Source organism: Sturnira hondurensis, unplaced genomic scaffold, assembly GCF_014824575.4.
Source record: "Sturnira hondurensis isolate 20B ecotype Veracruz unplaced genomic scaffold, ASM1482457v3 Scaffold0021354, whole genome shotgun sequence".
In the NCBI taxonomy this organism is placed as follows: Eukaryota; Metazoa; Chordata; class Mammalia; order Chiroptera; family Phyllostomidae; genus Sturnira; species Sturnira hondurensis.
The window spans coordinates 31811126-31833397 of NW_028093985.1; the positions used below are offsets into that span (position 1 = coordinate 31811126).

General features: G+C 43.9%; 1 protein-coding gene across 1 annotated transcript in view; it reads left to right on the top strand.

Annotated features, from left to right (window-relative positions):
• The first annotated feature begins 1007 nt into the window (after positions 1-1007).
• The window catches only part of CAMK4 (calcium/calmodulin dependent protein kinase IV), a 193283-nt gene continuing 172018 nt past the window's right edge, over positions 1008-22272 (top strand). Inside the window, exon 1 of the mRNA XM_037032274.1 lies at positions 1008-1528. Within this exon, the coding sequence (XP_036888169.1) occupies positions 1368-1528 (161 nt within the window). The 5' untranslated portion in view covers positions 1008-1367. The remainder of the gene's footprint in view (positions 1529-22272) is intronic.

Sequence of the window (22272 nt, forward strand, 5' to 3'; positions counted from 1 at the left end):
TGCATGGAAGCAATAAATCAATAAACGAGAGACAAATATTAGGAATGGAGATGCATGCACTCAGAAGAGTTTCACGCAGGTCGTAGGAAAGACACGGAGGGAAAAAGACTAAAAGTAACACCTGTGAAGTAAGATTAACTAAAGGGCCTAGAGTTATTTTAGTTACAAATGAGATGTGATGTAGTAACTGTCTTTAAATACAAAGATTTATTGCAAAATATAATGACTAATTGCTGTTCATCTCTCCTGCAATCTGAAAAGAAAAAGTTTAAGGCTAGAAATATGCATGATATATATTTAATCAATACTTGAATAATAGCCTGAAGGTTGATGGACAGAGAGAAAGCTTGTGATGGGACACATCTCCTAGTAAGAGGATAAAGCTTTAAAATGTAGCGATCTTCTCTGACATGAATGATGAGAAGTCGCGCCTTGAGGTGCAGGGCCGGACCAGTCGGCTTCCACAGGGCCCTTCCAGACCTGTAATTCTCGGGGTCACTTCTGTTGCTAGCCTTCGGAGCCCAGGAGTGAGGGAGGCACAGCAAGCACCCGCCTTTCAAAGAGCTTCAACGGAGCCAAAGGAGGCAGTGCCAGCAGCAGCACCGCAGAATCTCTTACAACGGAAGACTTCACTCAAAGGTGAGTCAGGTCAGCGTGGCCATAGGCCACCCATATAAGCTTTGATAGAGGGACGAACGGGAGATGGCTGGTTAGCCGCTGGCGGGTGGGAGGGGCTGGCCACCCAGAGGCGCTCCAGGAGGGATGAGTTGCGCCAACAGCCAGGTCCCTTTCTCACCATCCGGCTGGGCCACCCAGCACTCCGGAGCGAGCGTCCCGCTGCGCGTGGTCCTTTCCCGGCTCCCTGCTCCCGCAGGAGGGCGCGTGGGATGATGCTCTGGTCCTTGTGCTTCCTCGAGCTCCTGCATCCGGAGCCGCCCTAGCCGGCACCGCCGCAGCCACTGCCAGAGAGGGAGAGAGGAAGAAAGGGAGGGGGCCTGGAAAGGCTCGTTGGAGGGCGGAGGGGAGGTGGGGAGGTACGGAGGGAAGGGGGAGGGAATATCTCCCCTTCTCAGTGCCTCCGCCTTTTCTCTCATCGCAGGCGGCGACTGGGGTTCACCCTCCACACCCTCTCCCAGTTCCTCGCCTCCTTCTCCGCCCACCCACCCTCCCTGCCAAGCGTACGGAGAGGAAGCCGCAGCCCCGGCGGCCGGGGGCGCGCGGGGAGGCGGCGGCGGTGGGCGTGTGCGCGTGGGTGAAGGACACCACCTCTCGCTCCAGCGTTCACAGGCAGCGGCGAGAGCGGCGGGGCTTCTCGCTCGGGCAGCAGCGGCGACAGCGGCGGCGGCTTCCGGAGTCCCGCCGCGAAGATGCTCAAAGTCACGGTGCCCTCGTGCTCGGCCTCGTCCTGCTCTTCGGTCACCGCCAGTGTGGCCCCGGGGGCCGGGAGCCTGGTCCCGGATTACTGGATCGACGGCTCCAACAGGGACGCTCTGAGCGATTTCTTCGAGGTGGAGTCGGAGCTGGGACGGTAAGGCGGGGGGCGGCGGGCTGGGCGCGCGCCGGGCGCCCGGGACCTGGTGGCGCCCGGCGCCCTGCGCGCCGGCTCTGGCTTCTGGGGAAGCGCCGCGCGCACTGGGGTTGTCGCTTTGGCAGTGACTGCTCCTGGAGATGCGGAGCCGGCCTCCCTGCCCTTCGCTTTCCCCGAGTCTGGTGTCTAGGAGAGAACTAAGCACCATTGAAGTGGGAGTCGGGTCTTCCCCTGCGCGCTCAGGCCGGTGCAGCTGCAAGCGGCAGCCTTACTCTCTCCCACACTCCCTCCTCCTCGCCGGCTGCCACTTCCCTTGGGTGACAGCTCCCACCGCACGTGGGCCCTGCTTTTCCCAATTGGTGTTTTTGCCCAGGATTATAGCTTTCCAGAGGGTCTTGTTGGCCCCGGGGGGCCAGCTAGTTATTTTGGGGATGGCGGCGGAGGGTTCCCCTCCAAATCTTGATAGAATTATTAAATTAGATTCTCCCTCCTTTCTCTCAGCAAGCTCTCCAAAGCCAGTGGCACTAGAAATTAAGCTCAAATAGTAGCTTTCCTGCAAAGTCTGCTCGGAGTGAAGGGGGGGAATGAATCATTTAAGAGAGTTGATGGGAAAATAATGAACTAGTGTGGCTTTGGAGAAAAAGCAGCACTCGGGGGGCCGGGCAGTGGTGATCAGACGAGCTCTGCTGCCCATCTTCCCTGTACTGGAGAGGTTTATTCAAATGTGCATGCAAAAGCCGCCTCCCCGGGGTTGCAGAAATGTCCATCATTCCTCCTCTGAAGATCCGAACAGGTAGGAGTTCTGGGTGCCATCTGTTCTCATATTTCTACCCAATGGAAATTATTTTTCCACTTCCTTTCTTTTCTCCCATTTCTGTTATCCATAGCTAAGCAGAGTTCTTTTTACACTAAGTTTAGATCCAGGCCCTTTACGAAAGGGAGTCTGAAGGTGTCATTTCAACTGTTGACAAGTTGAAACTTCCGTACTTAATGCTTCTTTGCAATTTCATTTTTCATTCTCTTCTTCGCTGTAAAAAGCTGAGTTAACAGCTGATTTTTTTTATGCCATCAGAGACCACAGTGCAGGATTTGGGGTGCTGGTACTTTGTGGGAAAGTCCAAAGGTCACCCACCCCCTTTCCCCAATTTGTCACTACTATTAATGACTTATGGAATGCAGACGGTGTATAAGAAATGCAGAATGATGAAAACTGAGTAGTTTGCAACTGTTTAAAATGTTCCAAATATTTGAGCATTGAGTAATGTATGCATAAACCTCCTGATTTTATCAGGTTTTTCAATGTTCACCTGAAGACCTGCTGTTGTGAGCATTCACTAGTAAGGTGAAATGAGATGCCCCCTTCCTACGCTGGAAACCTACTCTAACTGTATAATGAGCTACCAGTGGGGCACTGTAAATTTCGGATTAAAAAATAATCTGCTTAAATTTGTTTAGTTGGTGTTTTAGAAACTGCCACTTAGTAGAGGAAGTGCTACGGGGACTGTCCCACCACCAAATCTAACTGCTTTCTTGGTAATGTTTACCCCGAAGGCTTCTCATTGGCTCTAGCTTATCATCAGCCTGTTCACCTTCATGAATAAGCTTTGCCATAGGAAACTCAAACAATTTACTTGATTTGAGGAGTGGGAAGGTGGTTTAAAAGAATAATAAACTGCCAGTTGTACACATATATGGGAGAGTAGACTTCATAGGGAAACCTAAGGAATTTGAAGTTATTTTTTTTAAAAAGCTTGGTGTGATATTTTACAATACATTTTGGAGGACACAGTAAATCCATTATATGTTGCTAAGACTCTCACTCTGCTGCCTAGTTGTTTGAATACCTTGACAGTCGCATAATTAAAATACTTTTAGGAAAACTAAAAATTCTTAATTTTGCTGTTTTCCAGCAGTCCTGTGTGAGTGTCAGGGGTTCTCAGTGGACGGCAGTGTTTGTGAGCGTGTGCGAACTCCATTCGGTTGAGACTTTGGGAAGTAGCGTCACTTCACAATCAAAGTAATGTTTTCCAACCCCCGCCCCCCAAACATAAAGTAACTAGTGTTGTGGATATAAGGATTAAGAATCTATAAGGCCAGAGAATGCAGCACAATTATAATCGCAGGTGCTGACTCAGTGACAAAAGTCCCCTTCCTGCACTGGCGATAAAGTTGAAATAACCGGTTTCAGGTCTTGACTCTCTCTCCCCTGTCTCGGGCCCAGCCTGCCCGACTCTAAGGCTGAATGAAACATTTAATTCATTAGTAACACAGTCATCATTAAGATGCTACGAGAACAATGCCCCAGATGTTTTGTGGTGTCAGTGTGGTTGGGTCCAAGATGTGGACAACCCCTCCACCTAGATTAAGTGGCTTTGGGAGTAGTTCTTCTTCTATTATAATTATCTGGTTGTAAGCTAGTGACTCCAGAATTCATGATTGGGCATGTCCCCATTAGGGCAACACACCCGAGGATGTGTTTGGAGATTTTAGGGAGCTACATTCCTAACCATTTAAAGCCCCTGGTTGGTGATGACAGCAATGGTCTCCATGTAGCCATGTAGACCAGGGCAGATCGAATAGCTTTCCCCCACCCCCACAGGATTGGGGGACAGATGGGTGTGGGTGAGAATGATGAGGATTATTACGGAGTATTAGGCCAACTGATTAAGTTTTTTGAAACTGATATTTGAAAATACTGCTTCATTTACAGAGTGTGTCAAAAAGTCTACAAAAATTACAATACATCAACAAATTCAATTCTACTTAAAAATTATTGAGGGCTCCACATCCTAGACAGCCGTTGGTCCTTCGCCCAGTGACTTGAGAAATTGGTGTTTTCATGGCTTTGCCAAGGGAGAAGGGAGCCTCGTCTGGTCCAGACTCCGTCTGTGGTCTGGCACACGGCGGGCAGAGCTGGGCCTGCCTGGCTCTGCGGTGGGGATTTGGCCCTCTGCATCCAAACCCGTGTCTTGTTTTCAGTTCTTTCCCGTCTTTTGTTCCAGTCTGTCTGCAAAATTGAAAAAATGTTTATAATAAAACTAGATGTATTTACATACCTACACACAAATTCAAGGAAACCACATAAAAATATAATTAGAGCAAAAGAAGTGTTCAATTAGTATGGAATCAATGTCTAAAAAAATTTCCATTCCACTTAACTATCATTTCTTTAGGCTAGTGACTTTAAATCCCTGCCTCCCCACAACCTGATCTGCAATTAAGAAAAATACATGTATGGCAACCCAACTGAGGCATAATCATATAGGATCCCTTGCTATGTATATTATTGCTTAGGAACCAAATAGATTTACATAGTGAGACATAGGTGTGCATCACATGGAAACAAGTTTCATAAAATGAAGTTACTGTTACCAACAACGTACTCTAATATTTCTTATTCTATGCTGCTTGATTTTACTCTGTTTCATTAAAAAATATCAGTCAAATCCTTGTGATTTCACATCCCACTAATGGGTGGGTGACTCAGTTTGAAAAGTGCTGTTTTAAGCCTTCAGTCAGCGAATGCCACATTTTAAAGCCTGGGGCCCAGTTCTTTGGAAAAATGTCCTGCAGATCATTTAGTGACACAGTGTCTCCGTTTCCATATCTCTGTAGAGAAAAGTTCTCCTAGCTTTGCCTCCAACTTATTTTTAGGTTTCCCCTTTCAAACGTTTTCAAAAAAACTCTGCTGTCTCCCCAAGATCTGCTGGGTGCACTGCACTCTGGAGGGGCTGAGGGGCAGGGGCTGGGCCGGGGCACCTTCACTGCAGAGGGGGGAATCCAAGAGCCTGGGCAGTGTTGTGTTCCACCGGGTGACACACAACTCCGGCCCCTGGTAATGGCCAGGAAGTGCTTCCTGTAAGGAAACATGAAAAGTGTGGGTTTGCTAACAGAAGGACTCCAACCAGTGCTCCTGGCTGGAGAGGAATCAGCCTCTCTTTTCTCTTCTCCTTTTTCTCTTAGTTGGGCCTCCTCATGCCCTTGGTTGTCCCCCCAACACTGTCTTCTAGGCCTCACAGCCTGTCCTGGGTACGGGTCTCCTGCCACCCACACTGCGTTTAATATCTAAGCACTTTGGGGCATGGCATGCTTTTCTTTTTGTCTCACTGGGAATTAAAAATATAAATGTTCTGTCCTGCTCTTCTTTGCTGTGCACCCAGTTCTTTTCTTAGGCTGTTGACTCAGGAGCAAGGTGGGATTGCAAGTGGGAGACTGGAAACTGGGGCTGCACTGGCTCTTTGCAGGAACCCCAACCGGAGGCGGACTGGAAGGCAGTCTGTGAATTTAGCTTGCTCACTCTTGCACGCTCCTCCCCTAGCACAGCGCTGTACTCTGCAGGTGCTCAGTAAATTACTTAGAGGGTGAATGAATGATAACCAAATGGACCAGGCACGGCAGACATGCTTCTGTCCTCTCCTTTGACATGTGGTTTCTGTTGGTCCTGATGTGATGATCCCAGTTCCAGGGACCCCAGGGAAAGAGAAACCCTGTGACCTGTTCATTCCGCCCCTAAACCTTGTGGGGCCATGACCCTAACTTCATCCAGCAGTTAGTTTCCTTTCTTCACAGTGAAAGTATCGGTAACTGCCACCTCTGTAGCTTTCAGGTGTTGAGAATAATGCTGCCTTTCTGTCGGCAGAGTGCTTTGTATCTCTGAAATGAAAGGGATTCACTTTTACTACCGTTTTACCACAGGCATGCCAGAATTGGGAGTTAAATCAACTTGAACTTGAAGGCATGAAATGCCTCTCAGCTATACTAACAACTCAAGTTCATACATGTTATTCACTGCTAAATTTGGAAACACGCTCATTGTAAAGAGCCTCAACATCAAGTGAAGACTGTGATAGAATGAGTACTTGAAGAGCAGACCATGTTATCATATTTAAATACTGTTGCAAAGGTAAAAATAACTACTAATTTAAAAAAAAGACACAGGTGCCATCTGCTTCTAAACAGTTCTGAAGAACTTTACTTGGGGTGGGGGAGAGAGAAACAGAAGGAAAGCACTAACCACACAATAGCTTCAAAGAACTTTCTTGTAAACAGTTTACCCTCAGAAATAGATGTGGGGGTTATTTGCTTGCAGTAAGACATTTGAGAATAGAATACTGAGTGCTAGTCAAGTAGCCTGTTTCAACTACTAGTTGTTTTTTTCATGTTGATGATTATATTCTTTTTTGCAGGATTGAGGAAACTAGCTTAAAAAGTAGTTCTTTTTAGGATCCCTTTTGGAAAAGCTGACATATCTAATAAAAAGTTGAATTTTCAGTATTTCAAGGTCAGGTTTATTATGTACAATATATTTAATTAAGTCAATGGAACCATATAATTCAGGCTGAACAATAACTTTATGTGAAATCAATAGCAGCTAGAGTCGAAGTTTTGCTCAAAGGATATTATTCTTTACTTTACTCATTCTCCCCTATTTGAGAATGCAGGATCATCTGAAAATTTCTTAACTACAACGGGTTAATTAGGAAGTTAGATTTAAATATTGAAGGCGTAGTATTAGCTCATAAAGGACATGGACTCTTCAGTACAGTCCATTTTTTAAAAATTCTGGTGCTAATGGAGGGCATTGGTTGTGTGTCAAATAGGAAAGTTCGGGTGGGGGCTCCTCAGGCTCCTCAGTAGTCCTGTCAGTTGCAAAGATCAAATGAGGCCCTGAGCAGGGCTGGCCGATGGGCAAAGAGCAGTTTGTGCAGTGCTTTCTCTTCTCCTAGGCAGGGTTTCTTCAGCTCGTCACCACAGACATTTGGGGCCAGACACCTCTTAGCTGGGGGGCCGTCCCGTGCACTGTACATGCTTAGCAGTGTCCCTGGCCTCCACCCACGAGCTCCAGTAGCTGTCCCCTGCCCCCACTGCCAAGTCGTGACAACCCCAAATGCCTCTAGACGTTGTCAGATGTCTCCCACTCCTCCCCGCTTTCCTGTTGAGAACCACCGACTCAGAAGTGTGAAGCTGGGCTTTCATGTGATTTTTTTTTTTTGGTTATGTTGATGGTTAACAGCAGGGAGGTTGATGGATTAGAATTATTTGACTCTACTGAATATCCGCTATAACCACCTGTTTTTCCCATTTCTATGCAATATCATTAAGATTTCTGTTATACGTGCCAACCACCTGTACTATAATTTACTTAACAGTTTTGTTGAAATTACCTCATTTGTGTTAACTTATGTTTAGTTACCAAGAATACTTATTTTTATTAAATTGAAAACTAGCATTCATGCCACAAATATTTAGAGAAGCAAATTGTAAAAATAAGTTGCAATAAAAAGAAAGCACTTTTTGGGAACCTCAGTACACTGTTGGTAGGAATGCAGAATAGTGTAGCTTCCGTGAAAAATAGTATGGAATTTTCTCAGAAAACTAATAATGGAACTGCTTTCTGACCCAGTGATCCCACTGCTGGGATTATACCCCAAGAATCCCAAATCGCCAACTGAAAAGAATTTATGCATCTCTATATGCATAGTGGCACTATTTACAATAGCCAAGTGCTGGAAACAGTCTAAGTGCCCACCAGGAAATGAGTAGATAAAAAACTGGTGCATTTACACAATGGAATACTACATAGCAGAAAGAAAGGAGGAACTCCTACCTTTTGTAACAGCATGGATGGAACTGGAGAGTATTATGCTAAGTAAAATAAGCCAGGAAGTGAAAGACAAATACCACACTATCGCACCTATAAGTGGGGCTGAATGAACAAAACAAACTAATGAACAAAATAGAACCACAAGCATGGAAGCATGGAACTCACTGACAGTGACCAGAGGGGAAGGGAGAGGGGAACAATGGTGGAAAGAAGGGGAAGAGACTAGACAAAGAACATGTATAAATGACCCACAGTTATGGGCAACTGTGTGGGAATCGACTGTGGGAGTGGGGTTTGGGATGGTTAGAGGAGAGCAAAGAGGGAAAAATTGAGACAGTTTTTATAGAATAACAATAAAATTTTTAAAAAACGGAAAAAAAAAGAAAGCACTTTTTGTTAAGTTGTTGCTAGAAATATTTGCCTGCAAAAGGCTCCGAGCTTGAGGATGGTTCTCTCTTTGTTAAAGAGGGAGATTATGAGAGATTAGCAGGGTTAAAACCACAGCAGCACACACTGAGGTTTTCTTCCTGATGTAGTCAGAGCCATTGAACGTAATCGAAAAGGGAGTGATCTCATTTTTTTCATTCCTTGTTATTTAATTCCATGTCTTTGTGCCACCTAAAAGCCCAGTTACAGGTCAGACCTTTTGAATAACTATGCACAAGGCACTGTATGTTGGTAGTATGTGTGTGTGTGTATGTGTGTGTGTGATGAGGTGAGAGCTGGGGTGTGAATCAGTATGATGTATGTAACACCATTCAGCCTCCAAATGTGCAGTGTATGTGTCAATGATAGGTTTAATATGGGATGAATAAATAAATATTAATATGAGATGGCAATAGTAGAACCACTTTATGACATTGTGATAATTCCATTTGAGAGGACTTAATTCCATTTAAGGGGTGTGGCCCTTGAAATTTGGCAGAATTCTAACAGGCAGAGTTTTGGTGAAGGGCATACCAGGTGAAAAGTACATTCTAAGAAAAGGCAAAAACTGGCAGAAAAATGCAGGCTATACATTTTATTTTGCAAAGTTTACAAAATAGGAACGTTATCATGGCAGATAAGGATGGGCGAATAAGTTAATGTCAGACCAAAGATAACATGTAAAACAAAGAAGACTGTGTCTGTATTGACTAAAAGCAAAAGAATGAACCATCAGGAGAGCAAAAGGTGGCTGTAGGGAGCACTGCATCTGGGGCTGAAGCTGTGGGACTCAGAACTTGCCAGGTACCCGTAAGCCAGGGGGGTGGGTAAGAGAGCACTCACTGTATTTGTTAACAGAGAGACAGAGAGAGAGAGAGAGAGAAGAAGGAAAGAAGGAAAGAAAGGAAGAAAAAGAAAGAAAGAAAGAAAGAGAGAGAGAGAGAAAGAGAGAGGGAGAGAGAGAAAAAGGAAGGAAGGGAGGGAGGGAGGGAGGGAAGAGAAAGGACAAACGCCCTCCCACAGAAAGGGGAAGGGTGGGATCGAGGGGGCTGACATCAGTTACCTAGGCCTGGTAAAGAGCCCAGGAAGTGACAGAGTTAACATGTGAGATGCTGTGGACCGCATGCTGCCCACCATGGTCCATTGCAGTCCGCCCTAGACGACCCAGACACAACTGTACATGGTTGTGTTCCAATAAAACTCTATGACAGTGAAATTAGAATTTTGTATGATTTTTACATCACAAAATATTGTATTTTTTTCTTTTTCTCTACTTAGTCTTCTTTGTATTTTAAAAAACACATTTGACACTGTAAAAACTATCCTTAGTTTGCAGACTGTACAAAAACAAGCGGCTCTTAGCCCTGATGTGTTTGCCAAACCCTGGCCTCGATTGATCAGGCTGAAATTCTACTCCTCTTCAGTTGCATGAGAATTCCAGGTTAAAATGATATCAAGACTTCATTTATTTGAGGAACTACCTTGCATTTCCCTTATACTTTGAAAATGTCAACCTGATACTAGTTTTTGAGGTGGGCACATCCTTTAAATCCCTGCTTACTCATCCTTTTTTCTGTATCTATTGAAACTGTAACTATTATGGCTCTTACCTATATAGCACGTTAGCTAGTTCCATTCACCAACATGTTTTTGAAAATGGAGAAGATTTACAAGTGTATTTAAGTTAAATCTCCACACTATTCACTGCAGAGTAATTTATTTTGTGTATAATAATTAAATAGGTTTCAAGTTGATCATTCTTCTTTTGTATTTAAAGTGACAATTATAAAATAATATGCTAAATAAACCATTGATAAAAGAGTTGTCCCTATTGGTGTTTAATTTTTCTGTTACTAATATATTATCTACACATTGAGTAGTTTTTCTGTATGTCATGTGTGCATTTTAGATGGACTAGTTACAGGCCTTAATTTGGGACTCTATTTAAATAAGCAGACTGTTGAAAAAATGCTGTTATTCCTTTTTTGTTTTGAATGCACTTTAGTGCTAAACTGGTCACTTACATTTTGACTAAAGCAGAGGTCTCCAAATGTCCACTCACAGGGTGTGTATAATATAGTGGGATGCTACCAGAAAGTATTAGAGGGATTTTTTCCATCTAGAAACTTTTGCTTTTAATTTCTGGTTTTGGATGTTTACAAAAGCACAGCACATACTGATTCAGCAGCATGTGTGAAGCATTTATAGGTACAAGGGTGCAGAACAGGAGGACCATGTGCTCAGAGCATCTTGGTGGCTGATTATCACACGGAAGAATGGTATTTATTACCATTCTTTGTTACTGAATAGGCTTCTTTACTTATGTTTAAATAACATTCTACTCTATGAAAATGATTTAAGTGCAGATATGTAGATCAAAATGCAAAGAAAAAAGAAGTCACATGGCAAGGTATGTCTTTGTGCAGAAAGGGGAAGTGGGTACATATGTGCACTTGTTATGCATTTTAAGACTCTACCCGATGGAAGGTTTTGATAAGAGCTCACTGCCATTATCACTGACAAAGTCACAGAACAGAAACGGAAAGAGAGAGAAGGAATACAGCTTGCTCATCAAGCAGAGAGTTGAATAAATTTTATTTTTCTTTGTCATTGAACCCAAATTTGTTATTATCTTGCAAGAACCTCAATTTTAGTCTACGTAATTTACTTTGTGGCAATTTTTTTCCAGCTGCTGTCTCAGGCAGACGACTGCTTTTGCCTGAAGCGTTTGGGGGGCAGTGCTCAGAGAGTTGTGGGCATTAGTGCCAGGATGTCGAGTTCGTCCCCGTTAGCTGATGCTTTGTCATTACTTAATTACTTCTTAAGTCATGCTTCAGGGTGATTGGTGGAAAAATTAACCAGGCGCAAAAATATTTCTTACAAAATGAAAAATGGCTGGGCTTGAGGAATCCTCTGACAGGGATGGTCTGCTAAAGAGGTAATGGGCATGATGAGCTACAAGCTCTCCCTCAGTGCGTGGCAGCGTTCCCTGCTGAAAGTGCGCGTTCTTTCACGTACGCCATCACTACAGACGAATGTTACCGGCTGGAAGAAGAGTCGGGGATAGCAAATCTGTAATTGTGTTCACACCTTGACTGTTACCTGCAGCGCACTGTTTGCATGATTTCTTCCTACCGTCAGTCCTTGTGGACTGTTGGATAGGGACTTTGCTTGCCTTTTACCCTCCATTACGCTTTTCATCCTGGCCTGACTGACTGGTTGTGTACTGCCCTTACAAGACAGGTAGTTAGAAACTGCTTTACTTTAGGAAGTGACAGCGGTCTATTTGGGACTCTAACAGGTGTACAAGGTCATCCTTTAGTTGTGACAACTTTTCAGTCCAAGTAGTTATATTGGTGTCTATTCATTCAAGTGCATTATATATATATATATGAGAGAGAGGGGGGAGGGGGAAGGAGAAGGGGAGTGTGCTTCCCATTGGGACAAGACTATTATTAAATGTGACTAAATTCAGAATGTATAATTCAGTAAATCAGCCTGGCTTAGAGTGTGCAGTCATGGTAGGCCTCTGAAGATTTCTTGCTTAAGTGGAAACGTTTTCAGTGCCTTCTGAAGGACTCTGGGTCTTTCCTCTCCTTTCTCCCTCAACATGAAGACCTAAGCTAATAAAAATGTTTAATGAGGTAAACTCTTGAAAAGGTTTCCTGAGTGTAACCCGTAACTTGAAGCAAACTAAAAACATAAGAAAAAGAGATTTTCATGTGTGTGTATGACACATTAGTGAAATAAAAACCTAAGGAAATTATCAGGATAATCCATAGCAAACCAGTACAGTTCTTTTATGTCATAAGATATTGAGGAAATGGAACATCAGGACTGAGCTGAGGCCCTGGGCAGCAGTTGGGGTTCTGGCCCTGGCCAGGAGGGGGCAGCAGAGCACCAGTCCTGGCGTGAGCTGCTGGGTATGGGAGGGCAGTGCCAGCTCAGGGGGAATGGTGGGCAGGGCAGCTAGCCACCCAGAATGGCTTCAAGGCTGGGGCAGCAAGCAGGTCATTCTGCACAGCTGGGTTGGCAGGGGTGAAGGAAGACTTATGAGCATGGCGGGGGCTAAAACAAGAACTGAGTGAGATGGTAGAGGACGCCGGTGGGAAAACAGGCAGGATAAAATTGCTACGTGATGACCATGTCCCTTTGGGCATAAACACTGAACTTCACTCAGCCTCATTTGTGTGTAAAATGAAGATCATGGTAGTATATCCTCCCCACGGTTCAATGGCCACGAGATGAGTTCACTTATGTATGTAAAACATTTAGCTGGCACATATGCTTAATATTCCCCAGACAGGGCACACAGTGGGTGGCAGGGACTAATGATTTCATGTGGGATTTCTCTAGGAGGTATACTAAACCTGGTTTACACGGCCCTTTTATCAGTCTGACCCCAACTTGCGTGCCAGGTCCATTGCCCACCACGTCTAATTACCAGCACGTGGTGCTCACTAGGAGCTTCGTGTGGCAGTTTTACTGTCTTACGTGTATTGGAGATTGTTTCAATAATATAGCAGGGTGATCATCATAAGCATCGTTTCTCAGAGGAGGAACTTGAGGGCCAGAATGGTCAAACAGCTGGTCCAAGTTCATCCTGCAGCAAGGGGGCAGCTGGGATTCAGGTCCTGGTTCGTCAGGTGCTGGTGCTCGTTCTCTTTCTCCGGCACCTGCCTTGGCCCCGCTCCTCAGACGTCCCCGCATCTCTGTGGTGTTGTGCCCGAAACTCTCTAGGCCTGAAATGTCCTTGTCCTGATTCTTACAGGGTAGTCATCTGACACCCCAGGCAGAAGGTGCCTCCCATGCCCCTGCCCTCATCATTTTGTATGTTTATTGATTGTCTCACTGCTCAGTGCTTTGTGGTCTTCACCACCAGGGCGTCTGCTCCTGGGGCAGAGGAACCCCATGTCTTATCCATCTTTTATCCTACCAGTGAGCCTGTTCTTCAGCCTATTGTCTGCCCCCATGAGTGCTTAATAAATGTTTGTACACTATGAGGAAATGAATAAATACTAGGTGAACAGCTGCAGGACAATGAGAAGGACTTAAGTCTCTTTCTTCAGGGTGTTTTTCCTCCAAGCCCTCTGCTAAACCAGCACACTGTGAAATTACTCATTCAGTGACTGTGGCCTTCTGAAGTGTTACCTGTTAGGGGCCAAGCCTCTGTCCCTTTGTTCACTGCTATGTCCCCAGGAAGCTGAGCAATGCCTGGTATGCAGCGAGCACTCCATAAACATGTGTTGTGTAAGTGAGTCAGTTGTACCAGCAGGGCTTCTGCAACTCAAAGTCCTTTGGAACCCAAGGGGCTCTTCATGTCTGCTCTCTCTTAAAGGGCCCCCGTCTCTGAATGACTGGGAGCAGTATGATCTTCTGGAATTAAATTAATTAGTTCAAAGGTCTTTTCTAGCCACAAACATCTGTGCCTCTGTGTTTTCTGCCCGTCGAATTCGCTGGCTGGTTACCTTAGACCTCTCCTGCAGGTTCAGGAGATGGGGCAGCTGTTAGAGTAAGTGGGGCCTCTAAGCTCCATTGACGTTGTAAGTGTGTGGAAAGATCCTGGAACAATTATTATCCTTCTTTCAAAGAGTAACTTTTATTCTTATGTTGCACTTCTTAAATGCCTCACCTCATTTTAGAAACATGTACTCGCTGTTTTATGTGCTCATTTTTACTTCGTTTAGTGGACCGTGCAAATGCTGGCACAGCTAGGACAGGATGTAGTGAGGAGGGCTGCTTCCTAGTTCTTCCCGGTCTTCTGGTTTTGCTTTTGAACAGGATCCTTCTTTAAGGAAGAAGGATCTCTGTTTTTAAAAATTTTTTAAAAGTTTGACTCCTGACCTGTTTGTGACTATGGAACCGATGAGCAATGTCCTGTGACAAAGTCCTGTGACAAAGTCCTGTGACATATGTGCTGCCTGACCACAGGAGGGGAGGAGCTGGGGAGAGGGTCGTGAAGAAGGTAAGAACATAGATGGGCTGCTCTGTGGGTATCTTAATTTGGGCATGTTATTTAAAAACCAGTCATTGAGATGTCTAATTCTTTGATCAGAATCAATCAGTCAATCAATCATCCCTTGACTTAACTTCCAGGTAGGGTCATTAGCTTTATGTTTATAATTTTTATGCACCGTCAAAATAATTATTCTGGAAAATTTGTATGTCCCCATTCTCTATTTTGACAACAAAGCCCGGAGGAGCATGGCAAAAGAAAAGCCGTGTGTAGGGAGCAGAGGGGCAGAGACAGGGCTGACGGGCAGAAGGAAAGCTGCCCCCACCCAGGCCAACTTCTTGTTTTCCGAATCCACTTACACCTCAACCCACAAGCACCTCCGTCTCAGCCTGACTTCTCCCTGTTCTCCTTGTCCTGCCAGAGCTGAGATCTCTCCCATTTTTCTTATATCTCTCCTTGTTACAGCCTGAATGTTTGTTCCCCACAAAATTCTTATTTTGTAGCCCTCCTCCCTCCTCCCCACTGCCACCACAGCACAACGGTTTTTGGAGATGGGCCTTTGGGAGTGAATTAGGATTAGATGAGGTCACAGAGGAGGACCCTTATGATGGGATCCATGCCCTTCAGAGAAGAGACAACAAAAACCGAGCTCTCTCTCTCTCTCTCTGTCCTGTGAGGAAGAAGCAATAAGACAGAAATCTGCAAGCCAGGAAGAGAGCTCACGCCAGAATCCAGCCATGCTGGCCTCTGATCTTGAACTTCCATTTTCCAGAGCTGTGAGAAAATAAATTTCTGTTGCTTAAGCCATTCAGTCTTTGATATTTTATTATGGCAACCCGAGCTAAGACATCCTTTTGCCCTTCTTCCCCACTTTGCTCATAACTATGTGCTTCAGTCATAACCTTGGAGTCTTCTTGCTATGTTTCAGAAGCTACTGAGTTAATCTCATGTGGCAAGCAGAGTTTGAAGACAGAGATGTGCTTTTCATTTCTCAGAGGCCCACCATTGTTCTACCAGATGTTGAGGAACATAGCGTAGGGAACCACTTCCTGGGGAGCACAACCCCTGTATTTGCGTTATCCACGAAGGTTGGAGCTGACTCTGAGTAGCTCTTCTTTCTTTCTAATTAGACACCAGAAGGCTCCCTCGCATAGTGCTGCCTTGCTGCACCCCAGGCTGGGACAGCTCTGTGGTCACGCTCCGCTCCTGCCCGTCCGCCTTTTGGGCACGAGCACCTTGGTCTCCTTTGTGCATCCAAACCTGTCCGCTTTCCAAGCGCCAGTGCCTGCCAGATCCAGGCACTTTATTTCCTCAGCAGCTGGCGCAGGATTTTTCTGTTGCCAACTGGAAGCTGAGATATTAAAAAATAAAACTTGGCCCATCTTGAGTATCATATGTTTCCATCAGGATTCGGATCTGCATTCTGGCTCAGCTCACGCCGCCCCTTGGGCACCTCTCTGAGGACTAAGAACCCAGTGTGTTTCTGAGTCTCTGGCCATACTTTCACCTGCTTATTTCAAATGTAGTTTCCAGCCTTGAAAAACCCGTGATGCTTATGACTGGTTGAGGGCCCGTTTACTGACACTTTACTTGGTCTTTCTGAATGTGTATGTTCACCTGTTTGGTGTTTCTCTAGCACTGGGTCGCCTGCCTTCTCTGATAGTTGGTGTCGGTCTCGTATCTTAAATGGCAGATTCTCAAGAACAAGCCCCGTGCTTCTCAGGTTAATGGGTAGCTAACACAGCACTGAGACGTGGCTGTTTGCTGCGGGACTTCGCATGAGCATGAGGCCGTCCGAGAAAACAGATCTTAATATTTGTAAATATTTGTCTACTGTTCTTTGTATTTCACATCCTAGAAAGAGTGTGTGATATAACCTTAGGTTTGCCATGTCTGCAGACAGAGGGACTGTTGCAGAAGTTAAAATTAAACTACTGTAGATGGGACTCTCTAATTTACAGCTTGCTTTGCTTATAAGAAGGGTGTTAGAAAATATCAATCATTTTGTGGCTTCGAGATCTTGTTTTATTCAGGATGATACATTCCTCACTGTGAAGTTAGGGCCAGAGTCACTGCAACTTGACTGTGATTCAGAAATACAGAATAGAATTCTGGAGATCACTTAAAGATGAAAAAAACACCCTTCTTGTAGTATGTGAAAGCCATCTGTAGTCTGTATACACTGATAAGAAATATGACCTAGAAGCAACTTCTTATATTTAAATTATGTCATTATTAGTCATACCTAAAACACGTATTTTTCTAACCTTATTTTTCTAACTTAAATGGTAAAATAAAATTTGGCTTCTGGTTTTGTTATATATTTCATTAGTAGCTACTGTTCATTGTCCTAGTCTCTTTTCCCATAAAGGGATTTTTTTTCTGCAGCACTTAAAACACTGATAAACTTTGAGGAAGGTATTAATGAAATAGGTATGGCTAGGAAAAAGGGGGAAAGTATAGAGACCAGAGGACTTAGGACAAGCCTTTTCTGAGTGTCATTTGGGTAAGGGGTATGAATTCGGCAATGGCTTTCTGTTAAGGAGAAGACATGGTAAGTGATGGGACATCAGTCTTTCCAGATGTCTTCTGAGTCCAAGATTCTGGAAATGTGCTGGCTGCAGTCTGATGCTGAGATACAAAGCAGGGCTGCAGGCCATGTAGAATGAGCGGACGACTGTAAGAGATCTCAATAGAACCTCCAGCCATAACTATGGTAGTGTGAAACTACCTTCCAACTATGGTCCCTACTAGCTCTCTTTCGTTAGTGAACCTTTGAAACTGAAATGAGCTCCGCTTTCCTCATCGGTTGAATAAAAATCTAGTGCCTTTCTCACAGGATTATGGCAAAGATTTAAGAAAGATAAATTATGTGCTTTATTAAGCAAAAGAGCTGTGCGCAAACTGCATGAGACTTTTTTACTTGAATAACAATGATTATTATTTTTCTACTCTTAACTCCAGAATTTATTGGGGTTCCACCAGCCGTTCTGTTAATGCCCTCTTTCTCTTCCAGGAGCCAGTCCAGGCAGCCACGCTGCCTTTAGGTGTCACGCTGTCCTGCCCTCTTTGATATGTTCAATTTTTCAGTCTGTTCTTGTTTTTCATGGCCTGGACCGTCTTGAGGCATACTGGCCAGAGGTCCTACGGAATGGGTTTGTCTGTGTTTCTCACATGATCAACTGGGGTTTCATGTGGTTAGAAAGACTAGCACAGGGGTGAAGTGCCATCCTTGTCATGTCATCCTCAGAGGTGCATGATGACACATGCCATCACTGGTGATACTGATTGTCATCATGTGGTCACAGGGTGTCTGCCAAGTTTCTCCACGGAGCAGTCACTGTGTCCCTTTCCCTACTCTGTGTGGTTTGGGGAACAGGGTCACTCGGTCTAACCACTCTTGGGATGGAAGATGGTTAGGCTGTGCCTCTACATATATCACAGTTCTTCTCTGAGCAAGGCTTGTGAGGTATTACCTTATCACTAACAAATTCTTTTATGTATAGAAAATGATTGCACACAATACGTTCTTTTCCACAATTCTCGTAAAAATTCTCTGCCACCGTAAACCATGCAACGGGGATTGTATTAGACAGTGAGAAACTTTGAAGGTGCTGCTGGGCCCCTGTGCTTCGGCAGTGGAGCGTCTCAGAGATGAGGGGAGGAGAGGTGCAGACTGTGGTTCTCTTCCCGTGTTCAAAACGCTGCTGGTTGCACGTCAGTCCTCACATTGTAAAAACACTGAAGGCATTGTGATTGCGTCTTGTGCCTGTATCTACATGACTGAAACTGGCACGCACCCATATCATTCTTAAGATCTTGACGTAGATGTTCAGCAAGGTAGCATGGCTAGCACCTTAGAAATCAAGCAGTCCAGCGTTTCACCGTGCACAGGAAGAAACCGAAGTGCAGAAGGGCACGCGTGGTTCGCAGCTGTGCGAAGCTCATTAGTAGTGAAAGTGGGACCAGACCCGCGGTCTTCTGCACTCTGGCCGTCTTTCCTCACAAGTGCCGCTTGCAGAAACCAGGACTTACCCCAGTCCTGGCTCTCCTGCTAACGCTTTCCCAGGTTATTTCAAATTACAAAATGTATCTCCAAGAAGCTATGAAAGATTGTGATTTTTGATTTTGCACTATTTTCTACCTTGTACATTGTGCAAGGATGCAGTCTTACATATTAGAATACAACAAAAACTATTAAACATCGGATAATATTTTATACTTCTTTCATATTTTAGACATTGTTCCTTCACCTTTGTCCCTAAACATATTAAAACCATGTTTAAGACTCCGAGCATGCACATCAGAATGCATTCTGTTTTTGTTTGTAATTTGGGGGTTGAGATTCTCATTTTTACACAACTCATTGAAGAAAATTGTCGTATATATGCAAGTACCCCACCCACTTTAAAAAGGCTACTATATTAAAATATAACAGAATAAATTGCCCTTTGCTTATCCTTCGTGACTCCAGTAAAATCAAATGTTTCAGCAAATGGATTGGTTAATATATTACTTCAATATTTAGCAGAACTTAGAACCTGGAAAAGTCAGATGGAGGTTTTTTTGTGGTATCTGCCCATGTCATCATACCAAGTCTGCTTTCTAAGAGTTGGGAACACCATTGCCTCTAGAAGTTATTTATAATAGAATATACTGGGTATTTACTCTTAGTTTTAATGAATGATACCAGCATCTGGTTCTCATTAAATAAATATTTGTCTTTTTTTCTTTATACCAACAATTTTGCTGACTACAGTGATAGGCTGTTAACTGAGGTTTTAAACTCCTTTAACTGGTAAGAAATTTTTATTATTTATTGTTGACAAAAATGGCAGAAGTTTTTGTTATCAATAAAATGGAGAATTGTAATAGTGTCTTATTTCTTTTGTGCATGGGCTTGTACCCGAGCCTGTGTTGAAGAATGCATATGACAGTTCGTGACAGGTGTCTTTTTCCTCTGTCGGTCTACCTTGCTTGGTAGCAGTCAGCACTGCCATTTCTCCATCCCTCTCAGGAAACTTCTCCGTTGGCCCCTTCCATATGGTTTTTGTGTTTATAATTCCATGAAAAAGTCACAGTCAAGTTCCACTTGCCCTCCACCTCCGAGATGGTTCTCGGATCTAACTTCTTAACCTCTTAAATGCCTGTGAATTGGTTGCGAAGATATTTTCTCTTACCTTCTTTCAAGTGACAAGGTGACCCCACTCTGTGCACCATGAAATGGTGAGCATTCATGGGGGGAGTTTCCTGACGTAAGTGAAACTTACCCCATCCCTCCACTGGGGGGTGCACCTCAGAGTTGTGAAGCAACTTAATCTGTCCCCCGAGTAAATGGTGTCACAAACAACCGTGTGTGTATAACATATGTTAATGTGTATAACGTATGTTTAGCCAAATCATGGTTTTAGTTTTAATCTTTTATATCTACTTATCACAATTATCAACACGGACAGTTTTCCTGTCACCATGAAGGGCAGGGCTTCCTAACTTCGATCCATAGACCTCGGTGCCTGTGTTTTAAAACTACACGAAGCTCCTGAAACTGAAAGCTAAATTTGATGCATATAAGCATTTTTTCGGAAAAGTGATAATAGTTACATCAAATTTTCAGAGATCTTTAAAGAGCCCTGATGTTGGAGATTCGTCCACACACTCATAGTCTTCACATGCTCAGAACGGTTGGACAGCATAAAGCTTGCGTTGACCTAATCGTTCAGCAAACTGCTCGTTTCCCCTCTCCTGCTGCCCTGTCCAGTCCACCTGACCACAGAAAGGCTTTCTGTGTTTTTGTGTCCCCAGCTTTGCCTCTTCCATGTACCATTTATGAGTTAGGATGCTCTTCTGTGCCAGTTCAGTTAAACAAACCCATATTGAAGCACCAAAATAAGTTCAGTTCAGGTTGCCTTAAACTATGGAGCCAATGTATTGACTGAGCAGGTAAAGACCACAGGTTGTTCAGGTCTCACATGTGCTTTGAATGGGACCACATATGTGTCGCTCTGCATCTCTTCCAACTTTGCCTCTTAGGTGTTTTGGCTTTGTCCCCATGCCAGCTTCCCTCATGGTCACAAATATGCGGCAGTTCAAGTCCTGATGTTGGCAACCAGCTATCATCACCCAGGAGGGAAGGGATCTTCATTTTCATTTTATCATTTAATAAAGCAGAGCCAATCAGTGTGGCCAGGGGGATGTCTTCACATCAATTCACTTAGACCCATATACCATGACACCCAAACAAGTTATGGAGACAAAAGGAAAGAGATTGCCATGTTTTGTTGGTGTCAGTCAGGGGCTACTTTTAGGATGTGGGCAATTCCAACTTGTATGTGGGTGTGGGTTGGGTGCTGGCAGGAAAGACGCTCAACAGCAGCAATATGTATTATATCTGTAAATTGGTGGGGTTTCAGCCTGCAGCTCTTGGTATCTGATTATAGTCATGCTGTAGAAAATCGGATTTTGCTTCTGTAGAAGATGGAAATTTATTGTACTGCCTAAAGAAAGTTATGTGAAATGTTAGTTTCTTTGGATGTTTTGTCAGTCAAAGTTCTACCAGAGAAAGAATACACACACATAATTTATTTATTTATTTATTTCAAGGAATTGGCTTATGTGATTTGGAGGCTGGCCAGCCTGAAATCCATAAGACAGGCAGGCTGACTGAAAACTCTTGGGTGGGACCTGATTCTCTGTCTTGAGGCTGAATTTCTTCTTCCTCAGGGAAACCTGAGTTTGGTCCTTGAGGCCTTTCAACTGGATGAAACCCACCCACATTGTTGAGGATAATTTCCTGCACTTCATATTATATAATTATAGATGTTACCAAGATCGATCAAATTGATCACAGCGAGTCAAGGCTCGTGTGTAATTGAATAATGGGCTACTGTAGCCTAGTCAAGGTGACATGTAAGACTCACCATCACAGATGTTAAGTGCAAGGCCAGAGAGGGTTCTGTGGTTAAGTAACATTGAGACTTTCCATCCCTTAAAGTGCTTAAGTACATTCTGTTTTTTAACTATTTCTCAACCTCATTTGATCAAGGACATTTTTTTCCCTTTGGGATCATACTTGGTGTCTTCACAAAGTGGAAATTCAATAATATTTACTGAGAAATATTCCTGGATAAATGAACAGCTATTAAGTCTTGGGTTAATGATCTTTATACTCTCTCAGAGCCATCACTTACCCTTTGCAGACTTTATGTTTTAATAGCTTTTAAATGTTTGCTGCCCTTTGGAGATTTTAGTACTGTGGGAAACCGGCCAGTAAGATGGAGCAGGTTCTGTGTCCTCTACATTACAAATCTCATCTTTTGCTTTTCAGTGTGACAGGCTGTAGCTTTGTTCCACCTAAGAGATTATTTAAATCCATAGAAAATAAGTAAAAGAAAAGAACAGGACAGGTTAAGATCCTGAAGAATGAATTTGTTTTTGTTTTACTCTCATTTTACGACACCTAGCACATTGCTTTACTCTCAGTGGTGCTCCATATAAGTTGTGCCTGACTCTTAGAAGATAAACGTATTTTCTCTTAAGTTTGATTAAATCCTTTTTTATTGTGATGACTTATTATTAGGTCAAACAGAGATGTGATTTGCTCGCCTGTAACCCATGTGTAATGTCATGTGGTCTAGAGTCTAGTGAAGACCATGACCAGTATCAGCGCATGCTGTGGGTAGACCCGTTTTCCTGGAAGAGAGCTGAGCATGAAAGACAGGTTTGAGTGGATCTGCATGTCCCCACTGTGTGAGTTGTGAT